Source organism: Chiloscyllium punctatum, chromosome X (assembly GCF_047496795.1).
Source record: "Chiloscyllium punctatum isolate Juve2018m chromosome X, sChiPun1.3, whole genome shotgun sequence".
NCBI lineage: Eukaryota > Metazoa > Chordata > Chondrichthyes > Orectolobiformes > Hemiscylliidae > Chiloscyllium > Chiloscyllium punctatum.
This window is the reverse complement of record NC_092791.1, coordinates 11,995,083-12,011,121: the sequence shown is the minus strand read 5'-3', so window position 1 is coordinate 12,011,121 and position 16,039 is coordinate 11,995,083. Positions and strand designations below refer to the sequence as shown.

Genomic DNA, 16,039 nt, shown 5'->3' with positions numbered 1-16,039 from the left:
CTCATCCACCTGTTTGCTCACCTTCTCAAAAAACTCAATAAGGTTTGTGAGGCACAACCTACCCGAGGCTAAACCGAGCTGACTATCCCTAATCAAATTATTCCTTTCTAGATGATTATAAATCCTATCTGTCATAATCCTTTCCAACACTTTACCCACAACTAAAGTTAGGCTCAAAGGTCTATAATTACCAGGGTTATTTGTACTCCCCTTCTTGAGCAAAGGGATAACAGTTGCTATCCTCCAGTCTTCTGGTACTATTCCTGTAGACAATTATGACATGGAGATCAAAGCCAAAGGCCTGCAATCTCCTCCCGAGCTTCCCAGAGAATCCTAGGATAAATCCCATCCAGCCCAGGGGACGTATCTATTTTCACACTTTCCAGAATTGCTAACACCTCCTCCTGATGAACCTCAATCCCGCCTAGTCTAATCACCTATATCTCAGTAATCTCCGCCACTGTCTTTTTCCAGTGTGAATACTGACAACAAATATTCATTTAGCACCTCTCCTATTTCCTCGGACTCCTCGCACAACTTCCCACCCCTGTCTTTGACAGGCCCCAATGTTACTCTAGTCATTCTTTTATTCCTGACATAGCTATAGAAAGCTTTAGGGTTTTCTTTGATCCTACCTGCCAAAGACTTCTCATGTCTCCTCCTGGCTCTTCTTAGCTTTTTCTTACTTATTTTTCCAAAAATATACTTTATTCATGAGTGTTGTAAACATACATTGCAAAACATTCAAAATCAGGCATTATGAAAGGTCCAAAATATTCAATAGAACATGTAACACTCTCAGATGCCTCAATACAATTGCAAGATGTGTCACATTTGCTATATTTGATGACAAGTATCTAGTCCAAGGGGTTCTTAAGTTACCAGCTCCTTGGTGCATTAAGTCTGAAAAACTTGAGAGACAATGGCCTTTCTCCACTATGCCTTTGCAATGGCTGCCATGTATCTCTCACAGGTAGTCCTGGACCGTGAATCATGCCAGTATGTAACACTAAGCTATGATCAACTCTAAGCACTGAAAGAATGTCTTCCACTGAGTCTTCCATCAATAGTTGGTGTTTATCTCTGTGGGTGACTCAGGGAACTGCCTGTAGTGCACAGAGGCTGTCATTGAGCCTCATCACTCATCTTTCTCCAAACCTTCATTCAGGCATATTTCTGAAAGGAAGTGTGCCATGGTCTTTTTCTTACTGCAGCCACTTTGAGGGTGGCACAGAGAGCCCTAAATGCACAAGAAGAATTTAATGTCTTTCTCAATTACTAGGTAAAAACAATGACTGCAGGTGCTGGAAACCAGATTCTGGATTAGTGGCGCTGGAAGAGCACAGCAGTTCAGGCAGCATCCGAGGAGCAGTGCTTTTCCTGACCTGCTGTGCTTTTCCAGCACCACTCTGATCTAGACTCTGGTTTCCAGCATCTGCAGTCCTTGTTTTTACCTAAGTGAAAGGTCCGAGTGTTGATCCTTGTAGCACTCCAGATCCAATCAAGCCTTGCCTACCTGACGCCTTCCATTGGGATTTAGGCCAACTCAATGGCTACCCTGTCGTCAATCATTGCAGGTTGCTAAGCTACCAACGTGTCCCGCCTTTTCAGTGTGGACCAATGAAACGATGGGACGCCTGGCAGCTGACAGTCGATTGGTGAAAACGGCTGTCTGTAAGCTTCCGTTGTTAGGGGCGGGGTCGATTGACTCCCACCCCCCACCTCTCTCGTGGGACCGCTTGTCTTCTCTCCTGCCATAGCTATCCTTCTCCCGAATTAAAAGTTGACCGTTTCTCGGTCTTTCCCCAATTCCTTGTCCAAGAGTCGGGATTGAAAGAGGCGCTAATGGGAAGTTCTCAGAGCGCGGCCCTCCCCGGCGGCAGGACTGAAGGTTTCCACGTTCTTCGGGTAGGTGTGAGGGTCGGATCGGGCGGGGGTCGCCGAGGAACCTGAAGCCGGGGGTGTGAGGCCTAGTCGGCCTTCCCCTATGATCCAGCCGATCTGGATGTATGTCTTTGTTTTAAAGCGGGCGTGAAGTGGGTTCTTGCAGTCTTTCCACGACGAGTAACGGAGACTTTTCCTGCCGAGGGTCTCCACGGTGGGCAGGTTGGCATTTTTTTTGTATGATGGGGGCGGGCTGGTACTGCTGAAAGGAATGAATGGGCCGCCGAGTGTTATCTTTTAGTCTCGCACTTGGATTTGTTTTGAGCTTTCTTGGTGGCTCAGTGGTTCGCATCTGCTGCCGCACAGAACCGGGGACAGGAACGCACCCTCGGGCGACTGTGTGGAGTTTGCACATTCTCCCAGTGTCTGCCCGAGTTTCCTCCGGATGCTCTGGTTTCGTCCCACAGTTGAAAGACGTGCAGGTTAGGGTGGATTGGCCATGCTAAATTGTCCTCGTAGTGCCTAGGGATGTGCAGGTTAGGGTGGATTGGCCATGCTAAATTGTCCCATAGTGCCCAGGGATGTGCAGGTTAGGGTGGATTGGCCATGCTAAATTGTCCCATAATGCCCAGGGACGTGCAGGTTAGGGTGGATTGGCCATGCTAAATTGTCCCATAGTGCCCAGGGATGTGTAGGTTAGGGTGGATTGGCCGTGCTAAATTGTCCCATAGTGCCCAGGGATGTGTAGGTTAGGGTGGATTGGCCATGGGAAATTGTCCCATAGTGCCCAGGGGTGTGTAGGTTAGGGTGGATTGGCCATGCTAAATTGTCCCATAGTGCCCAGGGGTGTGTAGGTTAGGGTGGATTGGCCATGGGAAATTGTCCCATAGTGCCCAGGGATGTGTAGGTTAGGGTGGATTGGCCATGGGAAATTGTCCCATAGTGCCCAGGGATGTGTAGGTTAGGGTGGATTGGCCATGGGAAATTGTCCCATAGTGCCCAGGGATGTGTAGGTTAGGGTGGATTGGCCATGCTAAATTGTCCCATAGTGGCCAGGGTGGATTGGCCATGCTAAATTGTCACGTAGTGCCAAGGGATTGGCCATGCTAGGAGAAAGTGAGGACTGCAGATGCTGGAGATCACAGCTGAAAAATGTGTTGCTGAAAAAGCACATCAGGTCAGGCAGCATCCGAGGAGCAGGAAAATCGATGTTTCGGGCATGAGCCCCTCTTCATGAATGAGGAAGGTGTGCCAAGCAGGCTAAGATAAAAGGTAGGGAGGAGGGACTTGGGGGAGGGGCATTGGGAATGCGATAGGTGGAAGGAGGTTAAGATGAGGGTGATAGGCCGGAGAGGGGGTGGGGGCTGAGAGGTCGGGAAGAAGGTTGCAGGTCAAGAGGGCGGTGCTGAGTCTGAGGGTTGGGACTGAGAAAAGGTGGGGGGAGGGGAAATGAGGAAGCTGGAGAAATCTGCATTCATCCCTTGTGGTTGGAGGGTTCCTAAGCAGAAGATGAGGCGCTCTTCCTCCAGGCGTCATGTTGCCATGGTCTGACGATGGAGGAGGCCAAGGACCTGCATGTCCTTGGCGGAGTGGGAGGGGGAGTTAATGTTCAGCCACGGGGCGGTTGGGTTGGTTGGTGCGGGTGTCCCAGAGGTGTTCTCTGAAACGTTCCGCAAGTAGGCGGCCTGTCTCCCCAATATAGAGGAGGCCACATCGGGTGCAGCGGATACAGTAAATGATGTGTGTGGAGGTGCAGGTGAATATGTGATGGATATGGAAGGATCCCTTGGGGCCTTGGAGGGAAGTGAGGGGGGAGGTGTGGGTGCAAGATATGCATTTCTTGCAGTTGCAGGGGAAGGTGCCGGGAGTGGAGGTTGGGTTGGTGGGAGATGTGTGGACCTGACGAGGGAGTCGTGGAGGGAGTGGTCTTTTCGGAACGCTGATGGGGAGGGGAGGGAAATATATCCCTGGTGGTGGGGTCTGTTTTGGAGGTGGTGGAAATGACGAAGGATGATACGATGTATCTGGAGGTTAGTGGGGTGGTAGGTGAGGACCAGTGGGGTTCTGTCCTCGTGGCGATTGGAGGGGCAGGGTTTAAAGGCGGAGGAGCGGGAAGTGGAGGAGATGCGGTGGAGAGCGTCGTCGACCACGTCTGAGGGGAAATTGCGATCTTTGAAGGAGGAGGCCATCTGGGTTGTTCAGAATTGGAATTGGTCCTCCTGGGAGCAGATGCGGCGGAGGCGAAGGATTTGTGAATATGGGATGGCGTTTTTACAGGGGGCAGGGTGGGAGGAGGTGTAATCTAGGTAGTTGTGGGAGTCATTCGGTTTATAATAAACGTCTGTGTTGAGTCGGTCGTCCGAGATAGAAATGGAGAGGTCTATGAAGGGGAGGGAGGAGTCTGAGACGGTCCAGGTAAATTTGAGGTCGGGGTGGAAGGTGTTACACACCCTCCTCATTCCTGAAGAAGGGCTTATGCCCGAAATGTTGATTCTCCTGCTCCTTTGATGCTGCCTGGATTGGCCATGCTAAATTGTCCCATAGTGTCCAGGGGTGTGCAGGTTAGGGTGGATTGGCCATGGGAAATCCAAGGTTTACTGGATGGGCTGAATGGCCTGCTTCCACACTAGAGATTCTAAGAAGTAGTCTTGAAATTTCCAAAATTTCAACCACTAATTGCCTGATGTCCAATCTGTATCTAATCAGTTTTCTTCTTGTTTGTACGCCTGTATCTTTAATAGCAATTACTGAGATAATCTTAGCTCAGTTGGCTAGCTTGGCGACAGAACGTTTGTGAACCAGATTCATTTTTAACAATCATTCTGCAGTTTGATTGAGAGTACTGCAACTAGTTTTTCTCTTTGAATTCAGTTAGTTAAATCAATTCAAAATTTAATGTCCCAACTGGCAGGGCAGGATTGGAATTCCTGTCCCTTGATTGTAAATCCACATCTCTGGATTACCAGCCCAATAACTCCTATGTTCCTTTATACCATGCATGTATAATTCATCCCTTCTATCTCCACTACAACTGTATTCTATTATACTGAGCTAATCGTGAACGTTTTCGTTTCTTTTCAACAAAGTAATTTCTGTTTTCAAGGCATGATTCCACCCTCCAGCCTTGTCTGTCTCTCGTTTTTGAGTTGTTCAATGATGCTGTTATTTTACGCACAATGCGGTTACCAATCGACTTTGCCTGAAAAGCTCTCCGGTTCAAAATGCTGGGCTCAGCAGTGTGTATGATAGTGTTTCTTCTTGGGATCCATGATTTCGAAGCATACAGATGCAATTAGTAGTTAATTATGTCATTTAATGTTGCCAAATGCTTTAACAACTGATGTCCCTTTTTAAAATTATGCATTTTAATGTTCGTGGTAAAATGAGTAGGTTAGTTTTGTGGTTGCTCTTGCTCTTGCTCCTGCAGAGTAACTCCTTGTAAAAGGCCTCAAGCAATGCCTCTATTTTTGTCCTAAATAGATGGAATAATCCTGACATCCTGCTAATGTTGATCCATTAATGTTGGCTTCATTCCAGGGAAAGATATTTATGAAAGGAAAATGAATTTAATGACTTTATTTCTGCTCCTCACTATCTAAAATACACTGGAGCTACAAAAATAGTGTTTATGTAATCATGGATTCCTATAGTACAGTACTAAGTGCATCATGTATGTACCAGCTGTCTGAAAGCTGTCCGTTGGTCAGCTTTTTTCCCCACAGCCCTTCAAGATACACCTTTTTGTGTATGCCACTCCCTTTGGAAAGTTAGGCATATTTGCCTAATTTTCACCCATATAATTTCCAATTATAACCCAACATGCTTTATTTATTTTTAAAAAGTCTCATCTTTAATCTGTGCCCGCTACCAGTGGAAGCCATTATTTCTTCCTTGTGGGATCAGAGTCTGTAGTTACATTGGCAATTTGTAGCAGCTTGGTTTTGCTGTTAAAGACCCTGTGAATGGGGGAATTGGGGTTGCAAAGCTCCCTGCAAAAGTAGAGGGGAGGAAATTATAACTATCACTGACAAGGCTGGTGTTTGTTGATTGTCTTTAAACTGAGTGGCTTGCTAGCCCGTTTCAGAGGGTAGTTAAAAGTCAATCATGTTACTATGGATCTGAGGTTATGTGTAGGCTTGACCAGATTAAAAGTGTCAAGTAGCCTTCCCAAAAGGCATTTAGTGAATCAGATGGGCTTCTGCAACAATTGATCGTTTGATGAGACTGAGACTAGTTTTCATTTCCAAGTTTTATTAACTAAATTTAAATTTGCTGTTGTAGGATTTGAACCTCCAATGATAGGATTATGATTTGAATTGCAGTTAGACAGGGTAGTGAAGAAGGCATTTGGAACGCTTGCCTTTATTGGTTAGTGTATTGAGTATAGGAGTTGGGATGCCACGTTGCAAGTGTACAGGACATTGGTGAGGCCATTTTTGGGATACTGCATTCAATTCTGGTCTGCCTGCTATAAGAAGGAAGTTGTGAACCTTGAAAGGGTTCAGATAAGATTTACAAGATGTTGCCAGGTTGGAGGGTTTGAGCTATAGGGAGAGATTGAATAGGCTGGGGCTATTTTTCTGGAGAGTTGGAGGCTGAGGGATGACCTTTAAAAGCTTAAAATCTTGAGGGTCATGGATAGGGTGAATAGCAATGTCTTTTCCCTGGGGTAGGGGAGTCTAAAACTAGAGGGCTTAGGTTTAGGGTGAGAGGGGAAAGATAAAAAGGGACCTGAGAGGCAACTATTTCCCGCAGAGGTGTGTGTGTGTGTGTGGAACGAATTGCCAGAGGAAGTGGTGGAGGCTGGTACAATTACAACATTTTTAAAAGGCATCTGGATGGGAACATGAATGGGGAGGGTTTAGAGGGATATGGGCCAAATGCTGGCAAATGGGACTAGATTAATCTAGGATATCTGGTCTGCATGGATGAGTTGGACTGAAGGGTCTGTTTCTGTGCTGTACGACTCTGACTCCATAATTTGAACCCATGTCCCCATACTATTAGTCTGGGCCTCTGGTTTACTAGTCCAGTAACATTGCACTGTACCATCATTATCTTGCTGAAATAGGTATCAAGTAGATCCTATTTGCACATTGATACTTTCTTAAGTCATTTGAGCCTTTATTTCAGTTTGTGAAAGCTTTGACAACAGATTTCAGAGTTGACTTTTTTGACTCTGCATACACAAAGCTGAAAGCCTTTTGAATGCTTGCCATTGTAAGTTTCTTAGTGTTGGGTTTCTAGTTTAAATGCTGTCAGTTTTCTTTTGGCATAAGATAAAACACTTGAAGCAGGCCTATACTTCACTGTTTCACAAGAAAGTATAGCACGAGAGTACATTTTCTTGTGTCAACATGGCTCTCTGAAAGAATCACCCCAGGCTCAGTGCTTGATTTTTCAAATCTGACTCTAGGCTTTGAGGATCTAATCTTAATTGACGCAACTCCTTCACACACTGTCTAAAGTGACTTTGCTTGCTTTGCTGATCTACCGCAAAGCTGCCTTTCCTCTGTTTTGGCACCTGTCCCCACTTTCTATGTCTCACCACTAGCTTTTACCCTGTTACAGCAGTCACCTTTGCAACCTCGGATTGTAGGATACATAATTTGTGCAGTCAGTCATTGAACCGGTTATGCATCCAGGTTCTCTTGTTTGATCACCTCGAGCAGTATTGTCTTGTTATCTCGCGCAACGTCCTGTTTGTACAAGATCGTACTGGAGAATATGGGTAACCTCCAATGTCTTTTTTTTTCAACCGACTAACCTTTTTATATTGCATAAAGAAATTCATAGCATTCCTTATCTTTAAACTTGAGGTGATTTGCTCTGCTATCTGTCCACTTCAACTCCACTGTCCTCCCTTCCAGTTCCTATCTCCTACGAATGTTTGCCCTTTTTGTTTTCCAGTGTTGACTAGATTCACTTCCTTCCCTCTTGACCCAGTCTGCCTCCTGAGCAATCAATTTCCTTTCTTGGTTCAATCATTCCTAAATTCATTAACACTTTTTATCCAATATCCTTGGCAGCTGTTTCACAGGCTCCATCTTCTATCAAGACTGATTTATCCAGAGCTGTGCTGCTTGGGTCCTATCTTACGTGATGATCCATGCTGCTCCCAATTCCATCCCTGCTGACTTTCACTGCCTGGCTGGTGCCCCAGTCTACAGACACAAATCCTGTCCTGGCTTTAAATACTGCATTGCCATGCTCAACACTACTTATGCAATCTTCCACCCCATGTTCCTGAATACGCACTCTGGGTTGGGTTGGTTTGCTTCCTCCCTGTCTTCTCTGTCACCAACTGCAGCAGAGCTTTCAATTGCACATTTGAATTCTGCTCAAACATTTACTTTACCACCATTCTTCTTTCAGAAAAACGGTTGCCAAGTTGTTGAATCATACTTTCTAACAAGTTCCCTCATTTCTCTCCCTCTTACTACTTTGCTCCTTTTGAATTCCCTGTGCTGTCAATGTTGTTGTGTTGGGAGTGCTGCATAGATTAAATTGCTGTCCCTCATGTCAAGCTGAAATCCCAACTGTCAGTTCAGGTTGTTGTTGAGAATGAGTTGTGGTGAAGGGTACTCTACTTCTGAAGTGCAGACATTTTTCTCTTAAGTTCCCAATAACACAGATCCATTGAATATCAATCACTTGGCCAAAGGAGCACCTTGTTTGCCAACATTGCACTTTTGTGGTGATTTGTGTTGTAAAGTACTTATGAGATATTTTAATTACTTCACATACTGCTGTTTAACTGTAAATATATACTGAACTGAGATAGTTCTATCGTTAATTCAGCCACTGTGCGTGGGAGCATGCTGTGGAAAAACTTCCTGTTGGATTATTGTGACCTGCTGCAGCACAATGCAGTCATTGTGTAGAGCGGACAGGAGCACTTTTACCGCTGCAAGCAATTGTTAAATGGCGGGACAAATGTTTTACATACACTTGTACAAGAGGATGTTACAACCCTTTTTAATAGAACTTTGAGTAATGAATCTTTTTAAGGATATAAAATTTTCAGAAACAGTTTAATAGAGTTGCAGCAAGCACCAGCTGACCCAGCACTGCAGAAGTTACACAGTGAGGATGTGCTATGACCTGATGGCAGACTGGAGCTTGAGGGTTAAACTTGCCAAAACTGTGAACTTGATTTGTTTCCAAGCTCTCCTGAGCTTGGAAGTAACCCACCCCAGGCAAAGTGCCAAGTGGAGTTTTCCTGTGCGGATTTGTTTCTCTCGCGTTAGGTGATGAGGAGGGAGAAGAAAGCACTTGTAGTCTACAGTCCTGTCCTGATAGGCACGAACAGACTTTCTATCTGAGAGGGGATAGGCAACAGTGAGCTCTGCAGTATTGGCTCCCTGAGCTAATCAAGTTGAAAAAGTGGCTTTCCTCTGTGGTGTTAAGACTGTGATTCAGACCTTCCTCTGAGTCCAGGTGAATTGGAACTACTGGGATCCAATTGTATCTCCTGAGTGGTTATTTCCCATTTGACCGCAAGCTGGCAGGGTGCCAGCTGTCACTTGGTGGGTGGCCGATTTGGCTCTGAATCAGAATGTTGCGCAATCACATTCCAGTCCAGAGACTAGAGCCCAGAAATCCAGACTGGCACTCCTGCCAGAGGTAGGCAGTGTATATCCCTCAAACATTATCTGTTTGTGATCTCATTTCTGTTTGTGGGAGCTTGCTGTTCACAAATTGACTGTTGTATCTCCACGTTTCCAACAGTGATACATTCAAAAGGCTTTCATTGACTGTAAAGTGTTTGGAGGTTGTGAAAGGTATTAAGTAATCTTTAGATTTTCTTTATTTATCTCTCATTCTTTTTTTTTCACTCAATGTAGTGGATTGTTTCTCTGCATGGGTAGAGGGCACAGCTATTTTCTTTTTCTTGGAAGTGTAGAGCTACTCATATTCAAGAGTCGCAACTGAAGTGTGGGCCCTTTAGTCTTGAAAGAGTAACTGTGTGATAGTTTTTGGGCTTGATATCACATCCTGTTTTGGGATGGTGCTGTTTGTGCACCAGGGTAAAAACAATGACGGGCTTTTGCCCGAAACGTCGATTTCGAAGCTACTTGGATGCTGCCTGAACTGCTGTGCTCTTCTAGCACCACTAATCCAGAATATGTTTGTGCACCAGCTTTCTCACTCCATTTGGATTAGGTAAGGAGTCCATTTGACCTATCACATCTGTGCTAGCTCACTGGAAGATAAACTCATCTAGTTCCATTTCCCTGTAGTCTTGCATTTCAAATAATTATCCAGTTCTTTATTTAAGGTCTGGACTGAATCAGCCTCCACCACACCCTGTGCATTCCAAATCCTAGCCATGTGCTGTGTTGTGCTGTCTACAAGCCGCACTGCAACAACATTCCAAGGCTGCTTCAACAGCACCTTCCTAACTCGTGACCTTTACTGTCGTTGATTTGAAGGAATTTGTGATTGCAGTTACCTAATATAGGCAATCATATAGAAATACAGCACAGAAACAGACCCTTTGGTCCAACTCATCCATGATGACCAGATATCCTAACCTAATCTAGTCCCATTTACCAGCATCTGGCCCATATCCCTCCAAACCCTTCCTATTCATATACTCATCCAGGTGCCTTTTAAATGTTGTAACTGTACCAGCCTCCACCACTTCCTCTGGCAGCTCATTCCACACACACACCACCCTCTGCGTGAAAAAGATGCTCCATAGGTCTCTTTTATATTTTTCCCCTCTCATCCTACACCTATACCCTCTAGCTCTGGACTCCCCCACCCCAGGGAAAAGACTTTGTCTATTTACCCTATCCATGTCCCTCATGATTTTATAAACCTCTATAAGGTCACCCCTCAGCCTCCGACGCTCCAGGGAAAACAGCCCCAGCCTGTTCAGCCTCTCCCTATAGCTCAAATCCTCCAACCCTGGCAACATCCTTGTAAATCTTTTCTGAACCCTTTCAAGCTTCACAACATCTTTCCGATAGGAAGGAGACCAGAATTGCAGACAATATTCCAACAGTGACCTAACAGTGGTCCTGTACAGCCGCAACATGACCTCCCAACTCCGATATTCAATGTTCTGACCAATAAAGCAAAGCATACCAAATGCCGCCTTGACTATCCTATCTACCTGCGGCTCTACTTTCAAGGAACTCTGAACCTGCACTCCAAGGTCTCTTTGTTTAGCAACACTCCCCAGGATCTTGCTGTTAAGTATCAACACTTTGTAGCAACTTTCTGCTGGTTTGAGTTTAAGAAGCAGCGGTTTAGATATGATGCATACTTTTTTATCTAATTAAAGAATGCAACTGTGACAATTTGGGATTATGCACTGATATTAAGAGGGGACGCAGGCTATTAACGCAGAGTCTGTTGGTCTCGTTAAGGTTGTGGGGACAAAATCCTGCTATCTAGCTAAGGTGTTGAGGTCCCTTCCTTGGCTCTTCCTGCTGTTGTGCTCTTGGCAATAAATGCTGGGCAAGTCAGCAAAGCCCATATCCTGCAATTTTTTTAAAAAATTCATATACTCAGCCCTGAGTGTTCCAGGTTTTTTAAAAAAAATCTTCTTTGATTTCTAGCAACGACAATATTTTTTTTAGATTAAAGCCCTGTCTTTTTCATGTTTTCCCTGCGAACTTAGCTGGCCCATGCTGTTGCGCATTTCCTCAGTTACTTAGCTGTTAAAGGACCAGAATCAATGGACCTGAGCTGCAAGCAATGCATGTTTTTTTTTCTTTCGGCCCAACACGTCCACACCAACCCTCCAAAGAGTAACCAATTACTTCTTTTATAGATTGCATTGACAAGTCACCACCTTAATGGGCTTATCTTACTGAATCATAGATTCTGACGAGGCTTAATAAGATGGCTAGTGAAAGGACCATTCCCCTTTGCTGGGAACTCAAACATTCATTCATTTAGGATGGACATGAGAAATGTCTTCACGAAAGGGTTGTGAAGTTTTAGAATCCTGTACCGCAGAGGGTTGTGAATGCTCCATGGTTGAACATTATTTAAGGCTGAGAAAGTTTTGTTGTCATGGGGAGTCGAGGGATGTGGGAAGTGGGTGGGACAGTGAAGTTGGAAATCCCAAGATCAGTCACATTGAATGACAGAGCAGGCTCAGTCTGCTTTTTAAACTGCATGAATACAAGTGAAGCAAGAATAATAAAGTCTCATTCAGTGCCTGCTCTAATCTATCTTGCATTTCGCTTCTTCAATTTTTTTTTTTGCTTTTTGTGCTCTGCTGTAGTTTCCGGCTTTTCCCAAACTGAGAGCGCAGTAAGCTCAGCTTGATGACTGGTGCTTTTTGAATTATGCAGTGGACCTGTATCCATCAGTTTAAAGAGATGTCCCCTTGTGCTAGCCATCACCATCTGAGGAAAAAGGCTCTCACTCTCCACTCTATCTAATCCTCTGATTTATCTTGTATGTCTCTCTATTAAGTCACCTCTCAACCTCCTCCTCTCTAATGCAAACAGCCTCAAGTCCCTCAGCCTTTCCTCATAAGACCTTCCCTCCAGACCAGGCAACATCCGAGTAAATCTCCTCTGCACCCTTTCCAAAGCTTCCACATCCTTCCTATAATGTGGTGACCAGAACTGTACGCAATACACCAAGTGCGGCTGCCCCAGAGTTTTGTACAGCTGCAGCATGACCTCATGGTTCCGAAACTCCAATCCCTCTACCAATAAAAGCTAACACACCATATGCTTCCTTAACAACCCTATCAACCTGGGTGGCAACTTTCAGGGATCTATGTATGTGGACACCGAGATCTCTCTGCTCCTCTACACTGCCAAGAATCTTACCATTAGCCCAGTACTCTTGTATTCCTGTTTTCTTCCTAAGTGAATCACCTCACCCTTTTCCACATTAAACTCCATTTGCCACCTCTCAGCCTAGCTCTGCAGCTTATCTATGTCCCTCTGTAACCTGTAACATCCGGCACGGTGGCACAGTGGTTAGCACTGCTGCCTCACAGCGCCTGAGACCCGGGTTCAATTCCCGCCTCAGGCGCCTGACTGTGTGGAGTTTGCACGTTCTCCCCGTGTCTGCGTGGGTTTCCTCCCACAGTCCAAAGATGTGCAGGCCAGGTGAATTGGCCATGCTAAATTGCCCCTAGTGTTAGGTAAGGGGTAAATGTAGATGTAGGGGTATGGGTGGGTTACGCTTCGGCGGGGCGGTGTGGACTTGTTGGGCCGAAGGGCCTGTTTCCACACTGTAAGTAATCTAATCTAATCTAATCCTTCCGCACTGTCCACAACTCCACTAACCTTAGTGTTATTTGCAAATTTACTAGCCCATCCTTCTATGTCATTTATAACAATGACAAACAGCAGTGGCCCCAAAACAGATCCTTGTGGTATACCACTCATAACTGAACTCCAGGATGAACGTTTCCCATCAACCACCACCTAGCCAATTTCTGATCCAAACTGCCACATCACCCTCAATCCTATGCCTCTGTATTTTGTGCAATAGCCTACCATGGGGAACCTGATCAAATGCCTTACTGAAATCCATATACACCACATCAACTGCTTTACTCTCATCCACCTGTTTGGTCACCATCTCAAAGAAGTGAATAAGGTTTGTGAGGCATGGCCTACCCTTCACAAAACCGCGTTGATTATTCCTAATCCGCTTTACTTCCTTTCCAGATGATTATAAATCCTCTCGCTTATAACCTTTTCCAACAATTTATCCACACCCAAAGTAAGGCTCACTGGTCTATAATTACCAGTGTTATCTGTACTCCCCTTCTTGAACAAGGCAATAACATTTGCTATCCTCCAGTCTTCTGGCACTGTTCCTGGAGACAATGAGGGTATAAAGATCAAAGCCAAAGGCTCTGCAATCTCCTCCCTGGCTTCCCAGAAAATCTTAGGATAAATCCCATCTGGCCCAGGGGACTTATCTATTTTCACACTTTCCAGAATTGCTAACACCTCCTCCTTGTGAACCTCAATCCCAGCTAGGCAGAAGTGGGTACTGCAGATGCTGGAGATTAAAGATTAATCCCGTCTAGTCTAGTAGCCTCTATCTCTGTATTCTCCTCGGCAACATTGTCTGTATTCACACAGGAAAAAGACAAACAATATTCATTTAGCGCTTCCCCTATCTCCTCGGACTCCACGCACAACTTCCCACTACTGTCCTTGATTGGCCCTCGTCCTACTCTTAGTCATTCTTTTGTTCCTGATCTACCTATAGAAAGGATCAAGAAAAACCCTAAAGTTATTTAGAAACGACTTCTCATGTCCTCTTCTGGCTCCCCTGAGCGTGCTCTTTAGGTCCCTTCCTGGCTAACTTGTAACTCTCAAGCACCCGAACTGAGCCTTCACGTCTCATCCTAACATAAGCCGCCTTCTTCCTCTTGACAAGAGATTCAACGTCTTTAGTAAACCACGGCTCCTTCACTCGACCACTTCCTGCCTGTCTGACAGGTACATACTTACCAAGGACACGCAGTAGCTGTTCCTTGAATAAGCTCCACATTCAATTGTGCCCATCCCCTGCAGTTTCCTTCCCCATCCTATGCATCCTAAATCCTGCCAAATCACTTCATAATTGCCTTTCCCCCAGCTATAACTTTGTCCTGTGGTCTAAACCTATCCCTTTCCACACTAAAGTAAACATAACCGAATTGTGGTCACTATCGCCAAAGTGCTCACCTACCTCCAAATCTAACACCTGGCCTGGTTCATTACTCAGTACCAAATCCAATGTGGCACTTTTTGGCCTGTCTACATACTGTCAGGAAACCAGCCTACACACACTGGACAAAAACCTGACTCCTCTGAAGTACTAGAACTATAGTATTTCCAAGCACCTCATCCAAGAGCGCCTCATCTTCCGCCTAGGAACCTTCCAACCACAAGGGATGAATGCAGATTTCTCCAGCTTCCTCATTCTTCACCCCCCCTCCGACTCAGCACCGCCTTCTTGACCTGTAATCTTCTTCCCGACCTCTCCGTCCCAGCCCCTCTCTGGCCTATCACCTTCACCTTAACCTCCTTCCACCTATCGCATTCCCAACGCCCCTCCCCCAAGTCCCTCCTCCTAACCTTTTATCTTAACCTGCTTGGCACACCCTCCTCATTCCTGAAGAAGGGCTTATGCCGGAAACATCGATTCTCCTGCTCCTTTGATTCTGCCTGACCTGCGCTTTTTCAGCAATACATTTTTCAGCTCTGATCTCCAGCATCTGCAGTCCTCACTTTCTCCTATAAACTTTCCAAATGTTGACTGGAAATACATCAAGTCCCCCATAACGACTACCCTGTTACATTCCCTCCTATCCAGAATCCCCTTTGCTATCCTTTCCTGTACATCTCTGGATCTATTCGGAGGCCGATAGAAAACTCCCAACAGGGTGTCCGTTCCTCTCCTTTCCTGATTCTAACCTCAGCCTATACTACCTACCTCAGTAGACAAGTCCTCAAACGTCCTTTCTGCCACCGTAATACTGTCCTTGACTAACAATGCCACACCTCCCTCTCTTTTACTATCTTCTCTGCTCTTATTGAAACATCTCAATCCTGGAACCTTCAACAAATATTCCTGTCCCTGCTCTCCCCATGTCTCTGAAATGGCCACAACATTGAAGTCCTACGTACTAACCCAGACTTCAAGTTCACCCACCTTATTCCGGATGCTCCTGGCTTTGAAGTAGGCACCCTTCAAACCGCCTTCCCGCTTAACCTCACTACTCTCACCCTCCGAGACACTGGAACTACAATTTTTAGGTTCCCATCCCCCTGCTGAATTAGTTTAACCCTTCTCAAGAGCATTAGCAAATTCCGCCTCCGCCTCCGCCCCCGCCCCCCGTACCTCTCTGGTTCAGGTGTAGACCATCCTGTTTGTAGAGGTCCCACCTACCCCAGAATGAGCCCCAATTATCCAGGCATCCAAAACCCACCCTCCTGCACCATCCCTGTAACCATGTGTTCAACTCCTCTGTCTCCCTATTCCTCGCCTCGTGAGCATGTGGCATGGGTAACAAATCAGAGATAACATCTGTTTTTGTTCTAGCACTAAGCTTCCAACCTAGCTCCCTGACTTTCTGCTTAAATCCTCATCTCTTTTCCTACCTACGTCATAGTGCCTATGTGGACCATGACTTGGGGCTGCTCCCCCTCCCCTCGAGAATCCCGAA

The 16,039-nt window shown here is 45.6% G+C and overlaps 1 protein-coding gene across 2 annotated transcripts in view; it reads left to right on the top strand.

Annotated features, from left to right (window-relative positions):
• Positions 1-1,704: 1,704 nt before the first annotated feature.
• Positions 1,705-16,039, top strand: part of LOC140471366 (Golgi reassembly-stacking protein 2-like) — a 66,488-nt gene continuing 52,153 nt past the window's right edge. For both annotated transcript variants that reach the window (XM_072567403.1, XM_072567402.1), the window contains exon 1: positions 1,705-1,908. In XM_072567403.1, coding sequence (XP_072423504.1) covers positions 1,846-1,908 — 63 coding nt within the window. In that variant the 5' untranslated portion in view covers positions 1,705-1,845. The remainder of the gene's footprint in view (positions 1,909-16,039) is intronic.